This window comes from Pelophylax lessonae (assembly GCF_965119305.1).
Source record: "Pelophylax lessonae genome assembly, chromosome: 1".
Taxonomy (NCBI): domain Eukaryota; kingdom Metazoa; phylum Chordata; class Amphibia; order Anura; family Ranidae; genus Pelophylax; species Pelophylax lessonae.
The window spans coordinates 660,169,920-660,186,484 of record NC_138768.1 but is presented as its reverse complement, the minus strand read 5'-3'; the positions used below and the strand labels follow the sequence as shown (position 1 = coordinate 660,186,484).

At 43.1% G+C, this 16,565-nt stretch overlaps 1 protein-coding gene across 1 annotated transcript in view; it reads left to right on the top strand.

The window, feature by feature from the left end:
• Positions 1 to 10,720, top strand: part of ANAPC10 (anaphase promoting complex subunit 10) — a 143,899-nt gene extending 133,179 nt beyond the window's left edge. Inside the window, exon 5 of the mRNA XM_082268866.1 lies at positions 10,101 to 10,720. Within this exon, the coding sequence (XP_082124992.1) occupies positions 10,101 to 10,331 (231 nt within the window). The 3' untranslated portion in view covers positions 10,332 to 10,720. The remainder of the gene's footprint in view (positions 1 to 10,100) is intronic.
• Positions 10,721 to 16,565: the final 5,845 nt, after the last annotated feature.

Here is a 16,565-nt window from a genome sequence, read left to right as displayed (position 1 = left end):
TTGTCATACATTTAGGCCAAAATGTATTTAGCTACATTTCTTTGATACAAAAAAATCTCTAAGTGTATGTATGTATATATATATATATATATATATATATATATATATATATATATATATATATTCAAACCTGTTACTGTTCCCAGAAAAGAAGGGAAAGTGTGTCCAGTTCTGGACCTCAAGGCTCTGAATCGCTTTGTGCGGGTACAGAGGTTTCGAATGGAGTCCATTCGCCCTGTAGTGGCGCTCCTACACCAAGGGGACTTTTTGGCCTCTATCGATATCGAGGATGCAAATCTGCACATCCCTATTTACGCTGGACACCAGTGTTTTCTTTGCTTCGCTGTAGGAGAGGGACATTATCAATTTGTGGCGTTACCCTTTGGTCTCGCCTCTGCCCCCAGGGTCTTGACCAACGTGATGGCTCCGGTATTGGCATTACTGTGACGGCCGGAGATTGTGGTACTGGGGTACCTGGACGATCTCCTCTTAAGAGCAGACTCACATTCAGTCCGGTTGGGCAACTTTTTACTGTACGTACTCTGCAAGAGTTCGGTTGGAACATCAATTTAAAAAAATCTGCTATCTGCTGGATTATCTAGGTCTGACTTTGAACTCCGCTTCGATGAGGGTGTTTCTCCCCTGGAGAGCTGCAAAAGTTGCAGAAGACAATTTGCCTGCTGTTCTCCAGCAACCTGTCCTCTCTGCGGACTTGCATGCAAGCCTTAGGTCTGATTGTGTCGACCTTCGAGGAGGTTTAGTTTGCTTAGTTCCACACGAGACCCTTACAAAGGGAAATTCTTGTCAAGTGGAACAAAGATCCAAAATCCTTGGACAATTTGGTTGAGTCACAGCACAAGGAGTGCTCTTCTGTGGTGGCTTCACTCATTGGCCCTTTGCCAGGGCAAATCCTTCCATTGTATTGGACCGTGGTAACCACAGATGCCAGCCTGTCCAGCTGGGGAGGAGTGCTTGGGAAGCCTGTGTGTCCGGGAATCCTGGACCGTGGAGGAGTCCAGACTGCCGATCAATATTCTGGAACTCAGAGCTATAAAGCTTTGCCTGAGTCACTGAACGAATCACCTGCAGAGTTCAGCTTCAGTTGGAGAATGCCACGGCTGTGGCTTATGTCAATCTTCAAGGGGGCACCTAGAGTGTCCTGGCGGCCCGGGAGGTGGCCGAGATCCTGAAATGGGCAGAAAATTGTGTTCCAGCCCTTTATTGAGAGCTGACAGCAACAGATTCCAAATGCAAATAGCACACTTGAAATGAACTCTGGACCTTTTACCTGCTCCTTGTAAATGGGATAATGAGGGAATAACACACACCTGGCCATGGAACAGCTGAGCAGCTAATTGTCAATTGTCCCATTACTTTTGTTCCCTTAAAAACTGGGAGGCACATATACAAACTGTTTCACCTGATTTGGATGTAAATACCCTCAAATTAAAGCTGAAAGTCTGCAGTTAAAGCACATCTTGTTTGTTTCATTGCAAATCCATTGTGGTGGTGTATAGAGCCAAAAATATTAGAATTGTGTTGATGTCCCAATATTTATGGACCTGACTGTAAATTGGTACTTCGACCTAATCAGTTTCTTCCTAATTGTCTATGTCTGCTGCGAACATATCCAGATGGATCAGGCAGACGGTGGTACAGGCTTATTCACTGAAGGGTCAGGTTCCACCTTTCCCTGGGAAGGCACATTCTACTAGGACGCAGAGTGCTTCTTGGGCTTTTCGCCATCAGGCGTCAGTGATACAAGTTTGCAAGGCGCCAATTTGGTCGTCTGTGCACACATTCACAAAGTTCTATAAAGTAGATGTGTTGGCATCATTGGATGCTTCTTTTGGCAGCAAGGTTTTGCAGGCTGCTGTTTGAAAGAGACTTTAGTCTCTTTGAGGTTGTTTGTTCCAGGTGAGCTCCAGTTGTTCCTGGTTGAGCTCCATGTTCACTGGTTGGCTAAAGTTTTAGCCTTTTTGGGAATTACGTTCTTTTTCTGCATTGTTTTCCCACCCCTCATGCAAATACTGCTTTGGGATGTCCCAATAGTCAAGAATTATATGGAGCTGCATCTGTCAATGAGAGAACCTGAATTTTTGATTTACCATAAAATCCTTTTCTCTGAAGTTCATTGACAGACACAGCACCCGCCCCTCTATTTTGAGTGGGTTGGGATTTTTCCTCTAAACACTGCTTGCAACTAAACTGGAGCCTATAGCAGAGTGTGTGGGAGTATGCCTGCAGGGACCGCCCCATAGGCATGGTAAAGCTTTTTCCTGCCTAGTGTTCCACTCCTGTAGGGGACAGCATAACCCAATGGTCAAGAATTATATGGAGCTGCGTCTGTCAATGAACTTCAGAGACAAGGATTTTACGGTAAGTGAAAAATCCAGTTTTCTACTCTACTATGTGTGAATTCTTTGTGAAAAATTGGCACTTCAAGAACCTTCAGTTTCTATAGACCAAAAATGCTTAATGTTCTTTTTTTCCCCAACTCTGTTCAAGACTCAGAAGTGGACTCTCCTTTAGGCTGGGTTCACACATGCTGCGGCCGCCGCTCACATCGGGGGGTCCGATGCGTCCCTGCTCACCGAATCTGGCTCTGAATCAGGTGCGAATTCAGGCCAAAATTTGTACCTGTTACGCACCTAAGATGCACAAGACCCTTTCCAAATGCAGACCGCAGCCACCCTGGAGCTGTGTGAAGCCGGTCACACTGTTCTGTCATGCGAATTGGAGGAGGGGAAACCCGCCTCCAATTCGCATAAGTGTGAGCCCAGCCTTACTTGAAGATGTTATGGAAGAAAGTATTGAGGACATTAATTTTGTAGTGGAAGCAGCAGAGGATTTTCCCTCCCTTGAAACGTATAAGGCACAAGCTATGACTTTGTGCCAAATGCTTTCCACTGTGGATGCACAAATTGATGCCATATGCACTAGTCTGCCTAGTTGCACCTGATTCTCCACAGACCCTTATGGATACAAAAGACTGCCTAAGTCTAAAAAGGCTTTATCCATATATGCACAAATAGATTGTGCACTTTGAGGATTGGTTATGCCCTGAAAAGGCATAAGCTTTTTACTGATCATTATCCTATATATATGGATTTTAAAAAGAAATGGTCTATTCTGGTAATAAATCCTGCCATTTCAGTTCTTAATAATCGCCTCAGTTCTTCTTGAGGATGTTGCCATTGGGAGGATTCTGTTGATAAGCTTTTGAAGCCCTTCTAAAGGCCTTTTTTGCTCTTGTAGGTCCAGCCTCATATCCAGTAATTGTTGCTATGTCTGTTTGCCAGACTACAAAGTTGTTAAGATCCTTGAACAGAGAGCAAAACCTATCTAAAATTCTAAGAGCTTGCTGAACACTCTTGTAAGAAACTTCCTAATGCCCTTTTGGTGGTGAACACCTCTTTGGGGAATCCCCTGACAAATTCATACCAGTTTCTTCAGAATAACCGGATTTTTGTAAGAACTTACCATAAAATCCTTTTCTCTGAAGTTCCACAGACGCAGCTCCTTATCTTCATGACTCATAGGGTTATGCTCCTCCTCCTAGGAATAGGCACTAGGCAGGAAAATAAACTTAACCACGCCTATGAGGGCTGTCCCTGCAGTCCTAACCCCTCAGACTCTGCTATCATCAAACAGTTTAGTTGCAAGCAGTGTTTAGAAGACAAAAAACCCCATACCTCAGAAGAAGAGGGGTGGGTGCTGCGTCTGTCGATGAACTTCAGAGAAAAGGATTTTACGGTAAATTCTTACAAAAATCCAGTTTTCTCTATCGTTCATTGATAGACGCAGCTCCTTATCATCATGACTCATAGGGATGTCCCAAAGCAGTATAATCATGAGGGGTAGGAAACAACATGGAAACAAAACGTAAGTCCCCAATGGCTAAACTTAGCCAACCGGGTAACATGGAGCTCAACCAGGAACAACTGGAGCTCACCCAGAAAAAATTGAACCCTCAAAGAGAAACTAAACTAAAGAGTTCTCTCTTAAACTGCAGCCTGCAAAACCTTGCGGCCAAAAGAAGAATCCGTGGATGCCAACACATCTACCTTGTAGTATTTTGTGAACGTATGCACAGACGACCAAGTTGCAAACTTGTAGCACCTACGCCTGATGGCGAAAAGCCCAAGAGGCACTCAGCGCTCTCGTAGAATGAGCCGTCACTGGGAAAGGAGGAACCTGACCCCTCAGTGAATAGACCTGTACCACAGTCTGCCTAATCCATCTGGAAATGGTCGCAGCAGAGACAGACAATCCCTTAAAGGACGAGGTCCATCAGTAAGGACAAAACGAGTGTCTGATTTTCTAAAGGACTCAATGGTCTCTAAATAAACCCTGATCGCCCGAACCACATCCAAAGAGAATGCAAGGCATACTCCTTAGGATGCTGAGGTTTATGGCAAAGTGAAGGTAACACAATGTCTTCATTCATGTGAAAATCAGAAACCACCTTAGGAAGGAACGACTGATTAGGTTGAAGTACCACCAGATAAGGTGAGCGGCAAGGCAACGCCGCTAATTCAGATATCCTGCGGGCAAAAGGAGGCTTTTGAAGAACAGGTAACACCAGATTTAGATCCCACGGAGGTAACGGGGATCGCCTCGGAGGCGCACTACCTGGATAAAAGTCCGGATTTGGACATGCATGGCTAACGGGCATTGAAAATATGTACCCAAAGCCAACCGCCGTTAAACCCCTTTCTGCAAAAAAGGCCAAAACCCTAGCGATCGGAAAAAAGCGAGGGTGCACCTTCAGCGATTCACACCACGAAATGTACGATTTCCACGTACGATGGTAGATTTTCCTGGAAGTTGACTTCCTAGCCTTCAAGAGTGTAAGAATCACAGAATCAGAAAGACCCTTATCTCTCAACACCTGACTTTCAACAGCCATGCTGTTAAAGCCAGCGACTATAAAGCAGGATGGAAGATCGGACCTTAAGACAGCAGATCTTTCCTGAGAGGAAGTCTCCAAGGGGTATCGGCGTCCAGTCTTATCAGGTCTGCGTTCCAAGACCGGCGAGGCCAGTCTGGAGCCACCCGAATTACCTGAATATTTTCCACCTCTATCCTGCGCAGAAGCCTCGGCAGGAGTTTCAATGGGAGAAATGCATAAATCAGCCGATACCGACCCCAAGGAGTCACTAGTGTGTCTGTGGCGTCGACCAGAGGATCTCGAGACCTGGCTACGAATCTCTGCACCTTCTTGTTGAGGGTGAGAGGCAAACCGATTGACCTCGGGAGTCCCCCACCGAACACACAGGAGGCGGAACACCTCCGGTTGTAGGGACCACTCCCTTTGATCCAACACCTGACGACTCTAATGTAATCCGCCTGCCAGTTTTGCACACTTGGAATGTGTACAGCAGAGAAAGCTGGAACAAAACTTTCCGCCCAAGCCAGAATCTTGGCCATCTCCTTGACCGCCAAGACACTCTTGGTGCCCCCCTGGTGATTGATGTAAGCCACAGCCGTGGCGTTGTCTGATTGGATCCGAACCGGACAACCTTGCAGACGAGTCGTCCAATGACTCAGACAAAGCTTTATCGCTCTAAGCTCCAAAACATTTATCGGAAGTTTTAACTCTTCCATCGTCCAGGTACCCTGGGCACAGAGCTTCCCCAGCACCCAGCTCCAGCCCGACTGGCTGGTGTTCGTGGTTACCTTCGTCCAAAACAACAGGAGGAAGGACTTGCCCTGGCACTTTGCTGGAGACTGAATCCACCACAGCAGAGCAGATTTTGTGTTGTGGCTCAACCGAATCACGGTATCCAAGAACTTTGGATCCTTGTTCCATTTTACAAGAATCTCTCTTTGCAAAGGCCTTGTATGGGACTGAGCAAACGAAACCGCCTCAAAAGTCGATGCCATCAGACCCAAGGCTCGCATGCAAACTCGTAGAGAGGACAGATTGTTGTCTAGCAACAACTGAATCGCCCCTCGCAACTTTTGCAGCTGGTCCGGGGGAAGAAAAACTCTCGCCAAGGCTGAATCCAGAGTCAAGCCCAGATAATCCAATCTCAGAACCAGAGTCAGTGTGGATTTCTTGAAATTGATGTTCCAACCAAACTCCTCCAGAGTTTTGACTGTGATCGTCAGATCCCCAAACAAGGCTGAATGAGAGTCCACCTTCAACAGGAGATCCTCTAGGTGCCCCAGTACCGCAATCCCCCAATGACACAGCAGTGCTAATACCGATGCTAGTACCTTGGTAAACACTTTGGGAGCGGAGGCGAGACCAACGGGTAACACCACAAATCAATAATGTTCCTCTGCTACCGCAAAGCGAAAAAGCCACTGGTGTCCAGCGTAGATAGGGATGTGTAGATATGCGTCCTTGATATCTATGGAGGCTAAGAAATCTCCCTAATGCAGAGACGCTACTACCGTGCTGATGGACTTCATCCGAGACCTCTGTACCCGCACGAACCTGTTCAGGGCCTTGAGATCCAGGATGGGACGCACCTTGCCTTCTTTTCTGGGCTCCGTAAATAGGTTTGAATAAAACCCCTGAAAACTTTCCTGAGCGGGAACCGGCACAATCACTCCTTGCGACAGCAAGTCATGTTCCGCCCCTTGCAAGTCACTTAACTGTACTGGATATAATTGAAGACGGTAAGAACCTGTCCGGACCAGACCGGAATTGGATCTTGTATCCTAATTGGATCAGTTCATGAACCCATTTTTTCTGAATCAAGGAGGTCCAGGGCTCCTGAAAGAATCAAAGATGTACAGGAGAGTATCACACATGAACACCAGGGCTTGGGTCAACTGGTCTATTAGTTCCAGTACCGCAGGGGGAAGCCATACCTTTTCCAAGTTACTTTTCAGTAACCCATTCAGTAGTAGTCTGCGCTACTAAAACATTCACAAAGGTAGCCTTTAATATGTGACCTGCTACCACATGTAAATGGCGGGACAAGGATTCCACCCTTCTATCCACGGGCTCCAGAAAGGTTGGAGATTCTTCCAGCGGAACCAGAGTCGCTTTATTCAAACTGGCCACCAGAGAATCTACTTTTGGTGGTACAGTCCACCTATTGGACAACGCCTCCGCAAAAAGGATAACGGCATGCAAAACGCTTAGGCACCACCAACATGTGCTTAATACGTAGTCATTGTTCATCCACAATAGTATGAAATAATTCTGGAAAAGGGAATACTTTGCCCGACTTGCAGGATTTGCGGGAGCCAAAAGACACCTGCGTATCTGACACTGTATGTTCATCAGCCAATTTTAGGGTTTCCCGCACAGAAACTATCAGGTTTTTCACCAATGCACGTTCCCATGTGGCGGCTGATGAGGACAGGTCCTCTTCATTGTCAGAATGTGAAGACACCGACCCTCAAGGTGGTCTGCGTCTGCGGCGACCATATCTTTCTCAGAATCTGAGGACCCTGCCGATGGAGGTGAGGGCGGAGAGCGTTTGCGACTGGCATCACCAGCAATGACAAAATCCACTTTTGACATCAGGCTTTGTAAAAAAAAACGGCAATTTCTGGCTGCGACTGTGAACCGAAGGGTTCCGCAGTTGCTTCCAGGGGGTCTGCAGGTGGATTTTTATCCTTGGACTCCATTGCTTAAATAAAAACATTTTTTGTGTAATGTCCCGTTAAGACCAGGAAAAACACGGTCCCACCGCTATTACTGCGGATTCATGATCCCTGATTATTATGTAATAGCAGAGCAGAAGAGGAAAAAACCCACAGGGAAACCCAGGAACGTTACCAGAGCACAGAGAAGCATCCAGCCTAATCAGTGTAAAAATGAAACTAACACTTTCTGCGCAGGAAGAGGAAGAAGCTCTGCCTCTATCATTACAAGCCATGCCTCATGCCTGTCCATCCCACGGACCTCAAGAAAATGGCCGCTCATACATTCTCAATGGGGAAGTATAGAAAATGGCTGCCCATGCAAACGAATAGGAACACAGAGATCATGAACCACAGCAAAATGGCAGCCCCCATGGCGTGCCATGTGGTCTCCATGACCCCTCAAAGGGGTCCCAGAACAATAGGCATCTAAAGGTCCCTAGCCAGGGACCCACCCAGGACAATCCACCCCCCTCAAATAAGCAACATAACTGCCGCATTATTACCGCCCCCCCCCAAGGTAAAACCTGCTAGGGGTAGGGGAATGCCAAGGGGTACACCAGATTAGTCCTCTGGGGGGGGGGGTGCCAAGGAACCGAGAAAGCCCCTAGGGTCCAACCATTCCGAGGAGGGGCCCAGAGGAAGCTGCGGCTCAGGGCGTTTCAGGTCGATGCATCCCAGCGAGACTGTCCACTCGCAGGCTCGTCCCCATCCATGTCGTGGCGAGGCCTAGTTCTGGACTATTACCTGCTCCCGCTCGCTGGCCAGGCTGGGTTACCTTAGGGATCTAGATTATCCAGTGCAAAACCGCAGCCTGCTGTTGCTTGGTCCTCAGGAACTAACTAGTTAAAAAATTAAAAATCACAAACTTTCCCTGTTGCAGCTAAGATCGAAGTCCCAGCAGGGAGCTAGGTCCTATTCCTAACACTAGGCAGAACAAACTGTTTGATGGTAGCAAAGTCTAAGGGGTTATGCCTGGAGGGACAGCCCTCATAGGCGTGGTTACCTTTTTTTTCCTGCCTAGTGCCTATTCCTAGAAGGAGGAGAATAACCCTATGAGTAATGAAGATAAGGAGCTGCGTCTGTCGATGAACGATAGAGAAAACAGGTTTAAGCTTTTTATTCAAACCTGTTTACAATGCTGAAACCAAATGGGGGCATGCACCCGATACTGGACTTAAATTTGGTGACAGGGTCTTATTAGGGGAGTTTTACAACCAGTCTTGTAATTGGTACATATCAATATGCAATGAATTACTCCATACCGGTTTGTTTGTTGCAAGTCCACGATTTGTGTGTTTCACCACTCTCTCCTCTTCTCAGCATTAATATCCGTCACTAGTGGTTTGGCAATTGCAGCTCACCCATGAATGTTTTGCTTATGGAGTTCTCTCCACACAGTTTTTGTGGACACATGCTTACAGCGGAAGCAAAATAATGTCAGGAAAGGGGGGGAATAGCCTGTTTTAATGCCCCCATTTACCTCCTGGGATGGTGGTGGTAGGAGTCTCAAGCCCCCAATTGATTGATTTCAATGGGAGGTTTGTGATTAGTCAAAAAAGGTTTGCTGATTGGGAATGTTTTGGAAGTTCTGGGGCTCCTCTAGGGTAGGTCATTTAAACGAACCTAAACCCCCCACAACATTACAGAAATTCCCAGGACCCCTATTTAAGCAGGAGGCTGAGGGGGGTCTATGTCAGTCGCTAGAGGCATATTTTGAAGAGCGCTCTGCTGAATTTGACTGATTTTGTTTACAGTTTTTAAAAATGTATCGATTATGGTGAATTAGTAATTGTTTATATATGTGAAAACCAATAAACAAGGCCGTTGACGTATTTAATGCAGTTAGGTGTGTCTAGAGTTTATGCCACCTGCCGTCCCATGCTACATCACTTCCACTTTTAACGCAGAACATGTCACTTTCACACCTGTTATTCGTGTTGTGTTTCCATATTTTTTTCCAACCCTTGTATTGCTTTCTTTGTAATTTTCACAAATGGGATTCGACATGGCAGTTTATTTTAAGTAAGCAGGTCACTGTCTTTTATTTAGCTTTTCCTTGCAGGAGTGGTTTCTGCCTCTGCCCGCTAAATGTTAAATTCAGTACCTCCTTATCTGTCAGGATAGTTCTTCTAAATGTGTGGGCATTTTTTGATTTTATAATGCAGCTATTTTTTTTTTTTTCCTTCCCCTTGTGGTTGTTGGAAGCAGATACTACAATGAACCAATATGTGTTTGTATTTCTGTGTCCTATACCTTTCTTTTATCGTCTGTTGTTTTTTTGTATGTACATAAAAATTAATAAAAATTGTCAAATTAAAAAAAATAGAATAGCAACCTCTCTCCATGAGAGGCCGAAAACCGATAATTCAACTGTTTTGACTTTTGCCAGCAATTGTTTTTTGACTGTGTTTTTGCATATATAACTAAAATATGATGTAGAATTTTTTGCTTCTTGATCCCTTAAATGTGCTTTTTTTTTTTTGTAGCAACTTGAACTGGTTGAGCCCAGTGGCTGGATACACATCCCTCTAACTGACACTCATAAAAAGCCCATTCGAACCTTTATGATTCAAATAGCAGTGTTGGCAAATCATCAGAATGGGAGAGACACTCACATGCGACAGATCAAAGTCTTCACACCAGTGGAAGAGAGCTCTATTGGAAAGTTCCCCAGATGTACCACTATTGATTTCATGATGCATCGTTTCATCAGGTGATCTAACCACGATCCAATAAATGGCTAACCCTAACATTGTCACATATGAATGCTTTTATTTTCTTTTATTGCTGTTGTCAAAATGTATAGTTTTATTACCTGACACCAGACTATAACTTTTTAATTTTCAGTCTGTTTTAGTATATTGGGGAACAGTTATAGTTTGTTTCCTCATTGTTCATGGGTTTAATTATTGCGGTGTTCTTATTTTTTAAGCTGACATTTTTACAAACATGTACTACTGCTATAAAAAAGAAATTGATGTTGCATTCTTTCTGAGATGTGTTAATTGCACTGAAATGTTCTTTATGCCAAAAACATGATAACTTTTACTTTTGCTTTTATTTTGTAAATTTCTTTTTCAATAAATGATATAGCAATTGTTTGGTATCTCTTCACTTTACCATCATATCATCCGATACGTGCAATTACATTTTATGCTTTGTAGCAAGCTCAGTAGGAGTGTGCCTTGAATAATAAATAAATGTACCCTCTCCTTCAGTGTCCCTTCTTGTGTTCCTTTTTCTGTAGCCTCCTGGGGTATTTGACAAGGGTTTCTAAGAAGGCTACAGAAGCAGACCCACCATTCACCTAGGTGTAAAAAAAAAAATATATATATATATATATATATATATATATATATATATATATATATATATATTGCAGAGGGGGTGGGGGGTTGCAGGGAGTAAAAGTCCATTTTGAAAAGGAAATTCTGCTTTAATCCAATATAGTGTCTTTTAAAAGTATTGGCCCCCTTTATGCTTTTCCTGTTTTGTTGTATTACAACCTGGATTTAAAAGGCTTTGTACCATGTAAAATACACACCATGCTTAATACTTTAATAATCAGGACAAAACCAAAATAAATCCTGAGTGCGCATAATTATTTATCCCCTTTGGTATAAAACCCCTAAATAAGATGTGGTCAAACCAAATAACTTAAGAGGTCCCATAATTAGATGATTACGTACGGTCCACATGGGCAACCAAAGTGTCCCATGTCATTATAAATGCATGTGGTATACCTGTTCTCAAAGGCCCCTAAAGCCTCATACACACGATCAGATTATCGTACAAATTTTCTTTAGTTGCATGCTAGTCTCATATGGAAAGTGAAGAGGTTAATTTCATACGAAAATTCTCGTACGACAGAATTCAACTTCAGAAGTGATGTCTTGTGTTGAATTGTTTTGTATGTATTCTTTAGTTTCCAAGCATGCCTAGTCTTGCTCTTATGATTTTTTTTGGATGAAAACTGTTCTTATTAAACGTAAACCGGACGTTGTGTTCACGTACGATAAAAATTTTACAGCCTGCACATCCAGTTTTTGTCGTACGAAAATTTGTAATCGGCTCTCGAAAGCACTATACTAACGATCCGAAAATCGTCCGGTCGTTCATCAGACAAAATTTTACTTCGATTTTATTATCGTGTGTACGGGCCTTAAGTCTCCATTACTACTAAGCAAGCAATATGAAGATCAAGGAGCTCGCCAAACAGGTCAAAGGTAAAGTTGTGTAGAAGTATAGATCAGAGTTGGGGTATTAAAAAAAAAAAAAACCCTTTGAACATCACACAAAGCACAATTAGGTCCATTATAAAAAAAAATTTAAACAATGTGGCCGCCCATCAAAACTCAAAGACCAGACAGAACGGTGGGTGGTCTTTGGTAGGGTGGCTACAAAAAAGCAGTTAAAGAAGAAATTTAAGAATGCATGTTTGTGCAAGATTCCTTCAAGGACATGGAAGAAATTTCCCTGGTCAGATGAGAATAAAATTGAACTTTTTGGCCATCATGGGAAATGCAACGTGTGGTGCAAATCCAACACTTTCCATCACCCAGAGAACAACATATTCATAGTAAAGCATGGTGGTGGCAGCATCATGCTGTGAGGATGCTTTTAATCAACAGGGACCGAATTAAAGGAAAGATGAATGGCACTGTTTCAGGTTTGAGACTAGGATGGAGGTTCATCTTCCAGCAGGACAACATCCCTAAATGTACTGGAGTGGTTTAAAGGGAAACATTTGCGCATGCAAGGTATTTTGTTTGCCACAATAATAAAACATATTTTGCACCTTCAAAGTTGTAATCATGTGACTATGTGACTTGTGAGCTGCTATAATAAAATTAAAACACCCTACAATTTTTCTGCAGCCGCTACTACCTTAACACCTTCTCATAAATGTACAAATCAACAACTATATAAATATAGTGCAGCGCCCTATCTCTATCTATCTATCTATCTATCTATCTATCTATCTATCTATCTATCTATCTATCTATATATAAAACATACATTCTACTGCCAATAAATATGTACACCAATAATATTGATGATTAACAATCTCAGTATCACTACCATACCAACAATATCCAGTATAACCAAAAGGAGTCCTTTATTGTGCTTGAACAAATGTGTGACCTCCACCAGATGTGTTCTCAGCTGGTTTTATTGATCTTACATACTATGTAGGGTCAAAACCAGCTTTTGTTCTTCAATATGAACTGTTAGGTTTGTTTTCTGCTTTTATTCTAAATATTCTCCTCAATGATACTTTCTGCTTTAAGAAAACTCCAAAGGGCAAACTCCCCCAGAACATATATGCACACTGCATCTTAAAAGCACTCTCCAATCTTCACCTCCCACTCTGCAATGCACATGCACAAAAAGAAACAATTTAGTGCTTTATCTTCTAAACAAGTTTATTCCTCCCCCCACTTATACAAATGCACTCACAGTTCAAAGGTGCTCCACTGCACCAAACCTTATCCAAGTAACATTAGTTTAGAATCACAAAGTTCTCACTGTAATCCCTTGTGTAGTATACTGTTACCAAGGTATGGCATTATGATGTCATCCAGCCCCGCCCCTACACGTTTTGTCATAGGGCCACGTGACTTCCTCAGGGGTATCTTATGAATTCGTATCTTATTGTATGTTTAGTGTGTGTGTGTGTGTGTGTGTGTGTGTGTGTGTGTGTGTGTGTGTGTGTATACAGTATCTCACAAAAGTGCTTACACCCCTCACATTTTTGTAAATATTTTAATATATCTTTTTATGTGAAAAACACTGAAGAAATTACACTTTGCTACAATGTAAAGTAGCGAGTTAACAGTTTGAATAACAGTGTATATTTGCTGTGCCCTCAAAATAACGCAACACACAGCCATTAATGTCTAAATCGCTGGCAACAAAAGTGAGTACACCCAGAAGTGAAAATTTACAAATTGGGCCCAAAGTGTCAATATTTTGTGTGGCCACCATTATTTTCCAGCACTGCCTTAACCCTCTTGGACATGGAGTTCACCAGAGATTCACAGGTTGCCACTGAAGTCCTCTTCCACTCCTCCATGATCACATCACGGAGCTGGTGGATGTTAGAGACCTTGCACTCCTCCACCTTCCATTTGAGGATGCCCCACAGGTGCTCAATAGGGTTTAGGTCTGGAGACATGCTTGGCCAGTCCATCACCTTTACCCTCAGCTTCCTTAGCAAGGCAGTGGTCATCTTGGAGGTGTGTTATGAGATCGTTATGTTGAAATACTGCCCTGCGGCCCAGTCTCTGAAGGGAGAGGATCATGCTCTGCTTCAGTATGTCACAGTACATGTTGGCATTCATGGTTCCCTCAATGAACTGTAGCTCCCCAATGCCGGTAGCACTCATGCCGTCCCAGACCATGACACTCCCACCACCATGCTTGACTGTAGGCAAGACACACTTGTCTTTATACTCCTCATCTGGATGCCGCCACACACGCTTGACACAATCTCAACCAAATACGTTTATCTTGGTCTCATCAGACCACAGGACATGGTTCCAGTAATCCATGTCCTTAGTCTGCTTGTCTTCAGCAAACTGCAGGCTTTCTTGTGCATCATCTTTTAGAAGACATGCAGACCCATTTGATGCAGTGTGCGGCGTATAGTCTGAGCACTGACAGGCTGACCCCCCACCCCTTCAACCTCTGTAGCAATGCTGGTGCACTCATATTGAAAGTGAATTTAAACCCGCGCTAAATAAATATAGTATTGTGCCAAAATAATAAAATGTGATGATAAATAGGAGTACAAATAAAATATACTAAATAAATAAATTAATGGTGCAGCTGCTGCTTACCAAGTAAAAACTTGGAAGAAATAGTAAAACAAGATAACACAGCGCTTGCAAAATAAATATTAAAAATAATCAAGCAAGTGGTAACATTTTTTTTAAAAAAGTGCAAAATATTTCATGCATAAAGTACCAAATATGGCCATAAATAAAATTTTCTAATACTAAATAAAGTGTCCACTGAATTGATGGAGTCCACAAATTGAAAAATGTTTGACTTTCAAATCCACTGAAGTGCAATGTAACTGAAAATTATTAACATATGAACAATGTACAATGGAGTGCTCCAGTGCAGATACAAAGGTGCTTAAAGATGATCACTCGTGTCAGGTGACTTGAACCCCTTCAGGAACCCTACTCGCCAGAAAGGATGGACCCTTATTAAGGGTCAAAAGCACTTGTATATATGTGGGATTATCTAATCTGTACTTATAGCTGGTAAGGTTTATAGCATGCCAGATCTTCTCCTTAATAGGATAAGCCGAATGGTATCCCTTCAAGTGGGTGGCCCTGGATAGCTCCAAAGAGATATCGATTCCAGAATAGTGAAGCCCGTTTTAAAACTTATTTATTAACATATAAGCAGAAATATACTCACAAAACGAATGTAGGTAAAGGCAGAGAACAATATTGCAATGTTGCAGATGGCTCCGGGAACGCCGTGGCCACGCGCGTTCCACGGCAAACCAGGAAGTGCTCCGGAAGTGGGCTCATATGTCTATATCCGAAAGACTACCTCTGGATATAGTGCTGAGCACGTGTACTCAACTTCTTTGGTCGACCATTGCAAGGCCTGTTGTGAGTGGAACCTGTCCTGTTAAACTGCTGTATGGTCTTGGCCACCATGCTGCAGCTCAGTTTCAGGGTCTTGGCAATCTTCTTATAGCCTAGGCCATCTTTATGTAGAGCAACATTTCTTTTTTTCAGATCCTCAGAGAGTTCTTTGCAATGAGGTGCCATGTTGAAATTCCAGTGACCAGTATGAGAGAGAGAACGATAACCCCAAATTTACCACACCTGCTCCCCATTCACACCTGAGACCTTGCACTAATGAGTCACATGATGCCGGGGGGGGGGCTAATTGGGCCCAATTTGGACATTATCACCTAGGGGGGTACTCACACTTTTGTTGCCAGGGGTTCATACATTATTAGCTGTGTGTTGACTTATTTTGGGGGGACAGCAAATGTACAAGGTTAGTCAAGCTGTGCACTCACTACTTTACATTGTAGCAAAGTGTAATTTCTTCAGTGCTGTCATGTGAAAAGATATATTAAAATATTTACAAAAATGTGAGGGGTGTACTCACTTTTGTGAGATACTGTATATGTGTGTGTATATATATATATACACACAGTATATGTACTGTACTGTGAGATACTGTATATACAGTGGTGATTGAAAGTTTGGGCACCCCAGGTAAAAATTTGTATCAATGTGCATAAAGAAGCCAAGGAAAGTTGGAAAGATCTCCAAAAGGCATCAAATTACAGATTAGAAATTCTTATAATATGTCAACAAAAGTTTGATTTTATTTCCATCATTGACACTTTCAAAATGACAGAAAACAAAATAATGGCGTCTGCAAAAGTTTGGTCACCCTGCAGAATTAATAGCATGCACTGCCCCCTTTGCAAGGCTGAGACCTGCCAGTGTCATGGATTGTTCTCAATCATCGTCTGGGAAGACCAGGTGATGTCAATCTCAAAGGTTTTAAATGCCCAGACTCATCTGACCTTGCCCCAACAATCAGCACCATGGGATCTTCTAAGCAGTTGTCTAGAAAACTGAAAATAGTTGACCCTCACAAAGCTGGAGAAGGCTATAAGAAGATAGCAAAGCGTTTTCAGATGTCAATATCCTCTGTTCGGAATGTAATTAAGAAATGGCAGTCATCAGGAACAGTGGAAGTTAAAGCAAGATCTGGAAGACCAAGAAAAATATCAGACAGAACAGCTTGCAGGATTGTGAGAAAAACAATTCAAAACCCACGTTTGACTGCACGATCCCTCCAGAAAGATCTGGCAGACACTGGAGTTGTGGTACACTATTCCACTATAAAGAGATACTTGTACAAATATGGTCTTCATTAAAAAGTCATTAGAAGAAAACCTC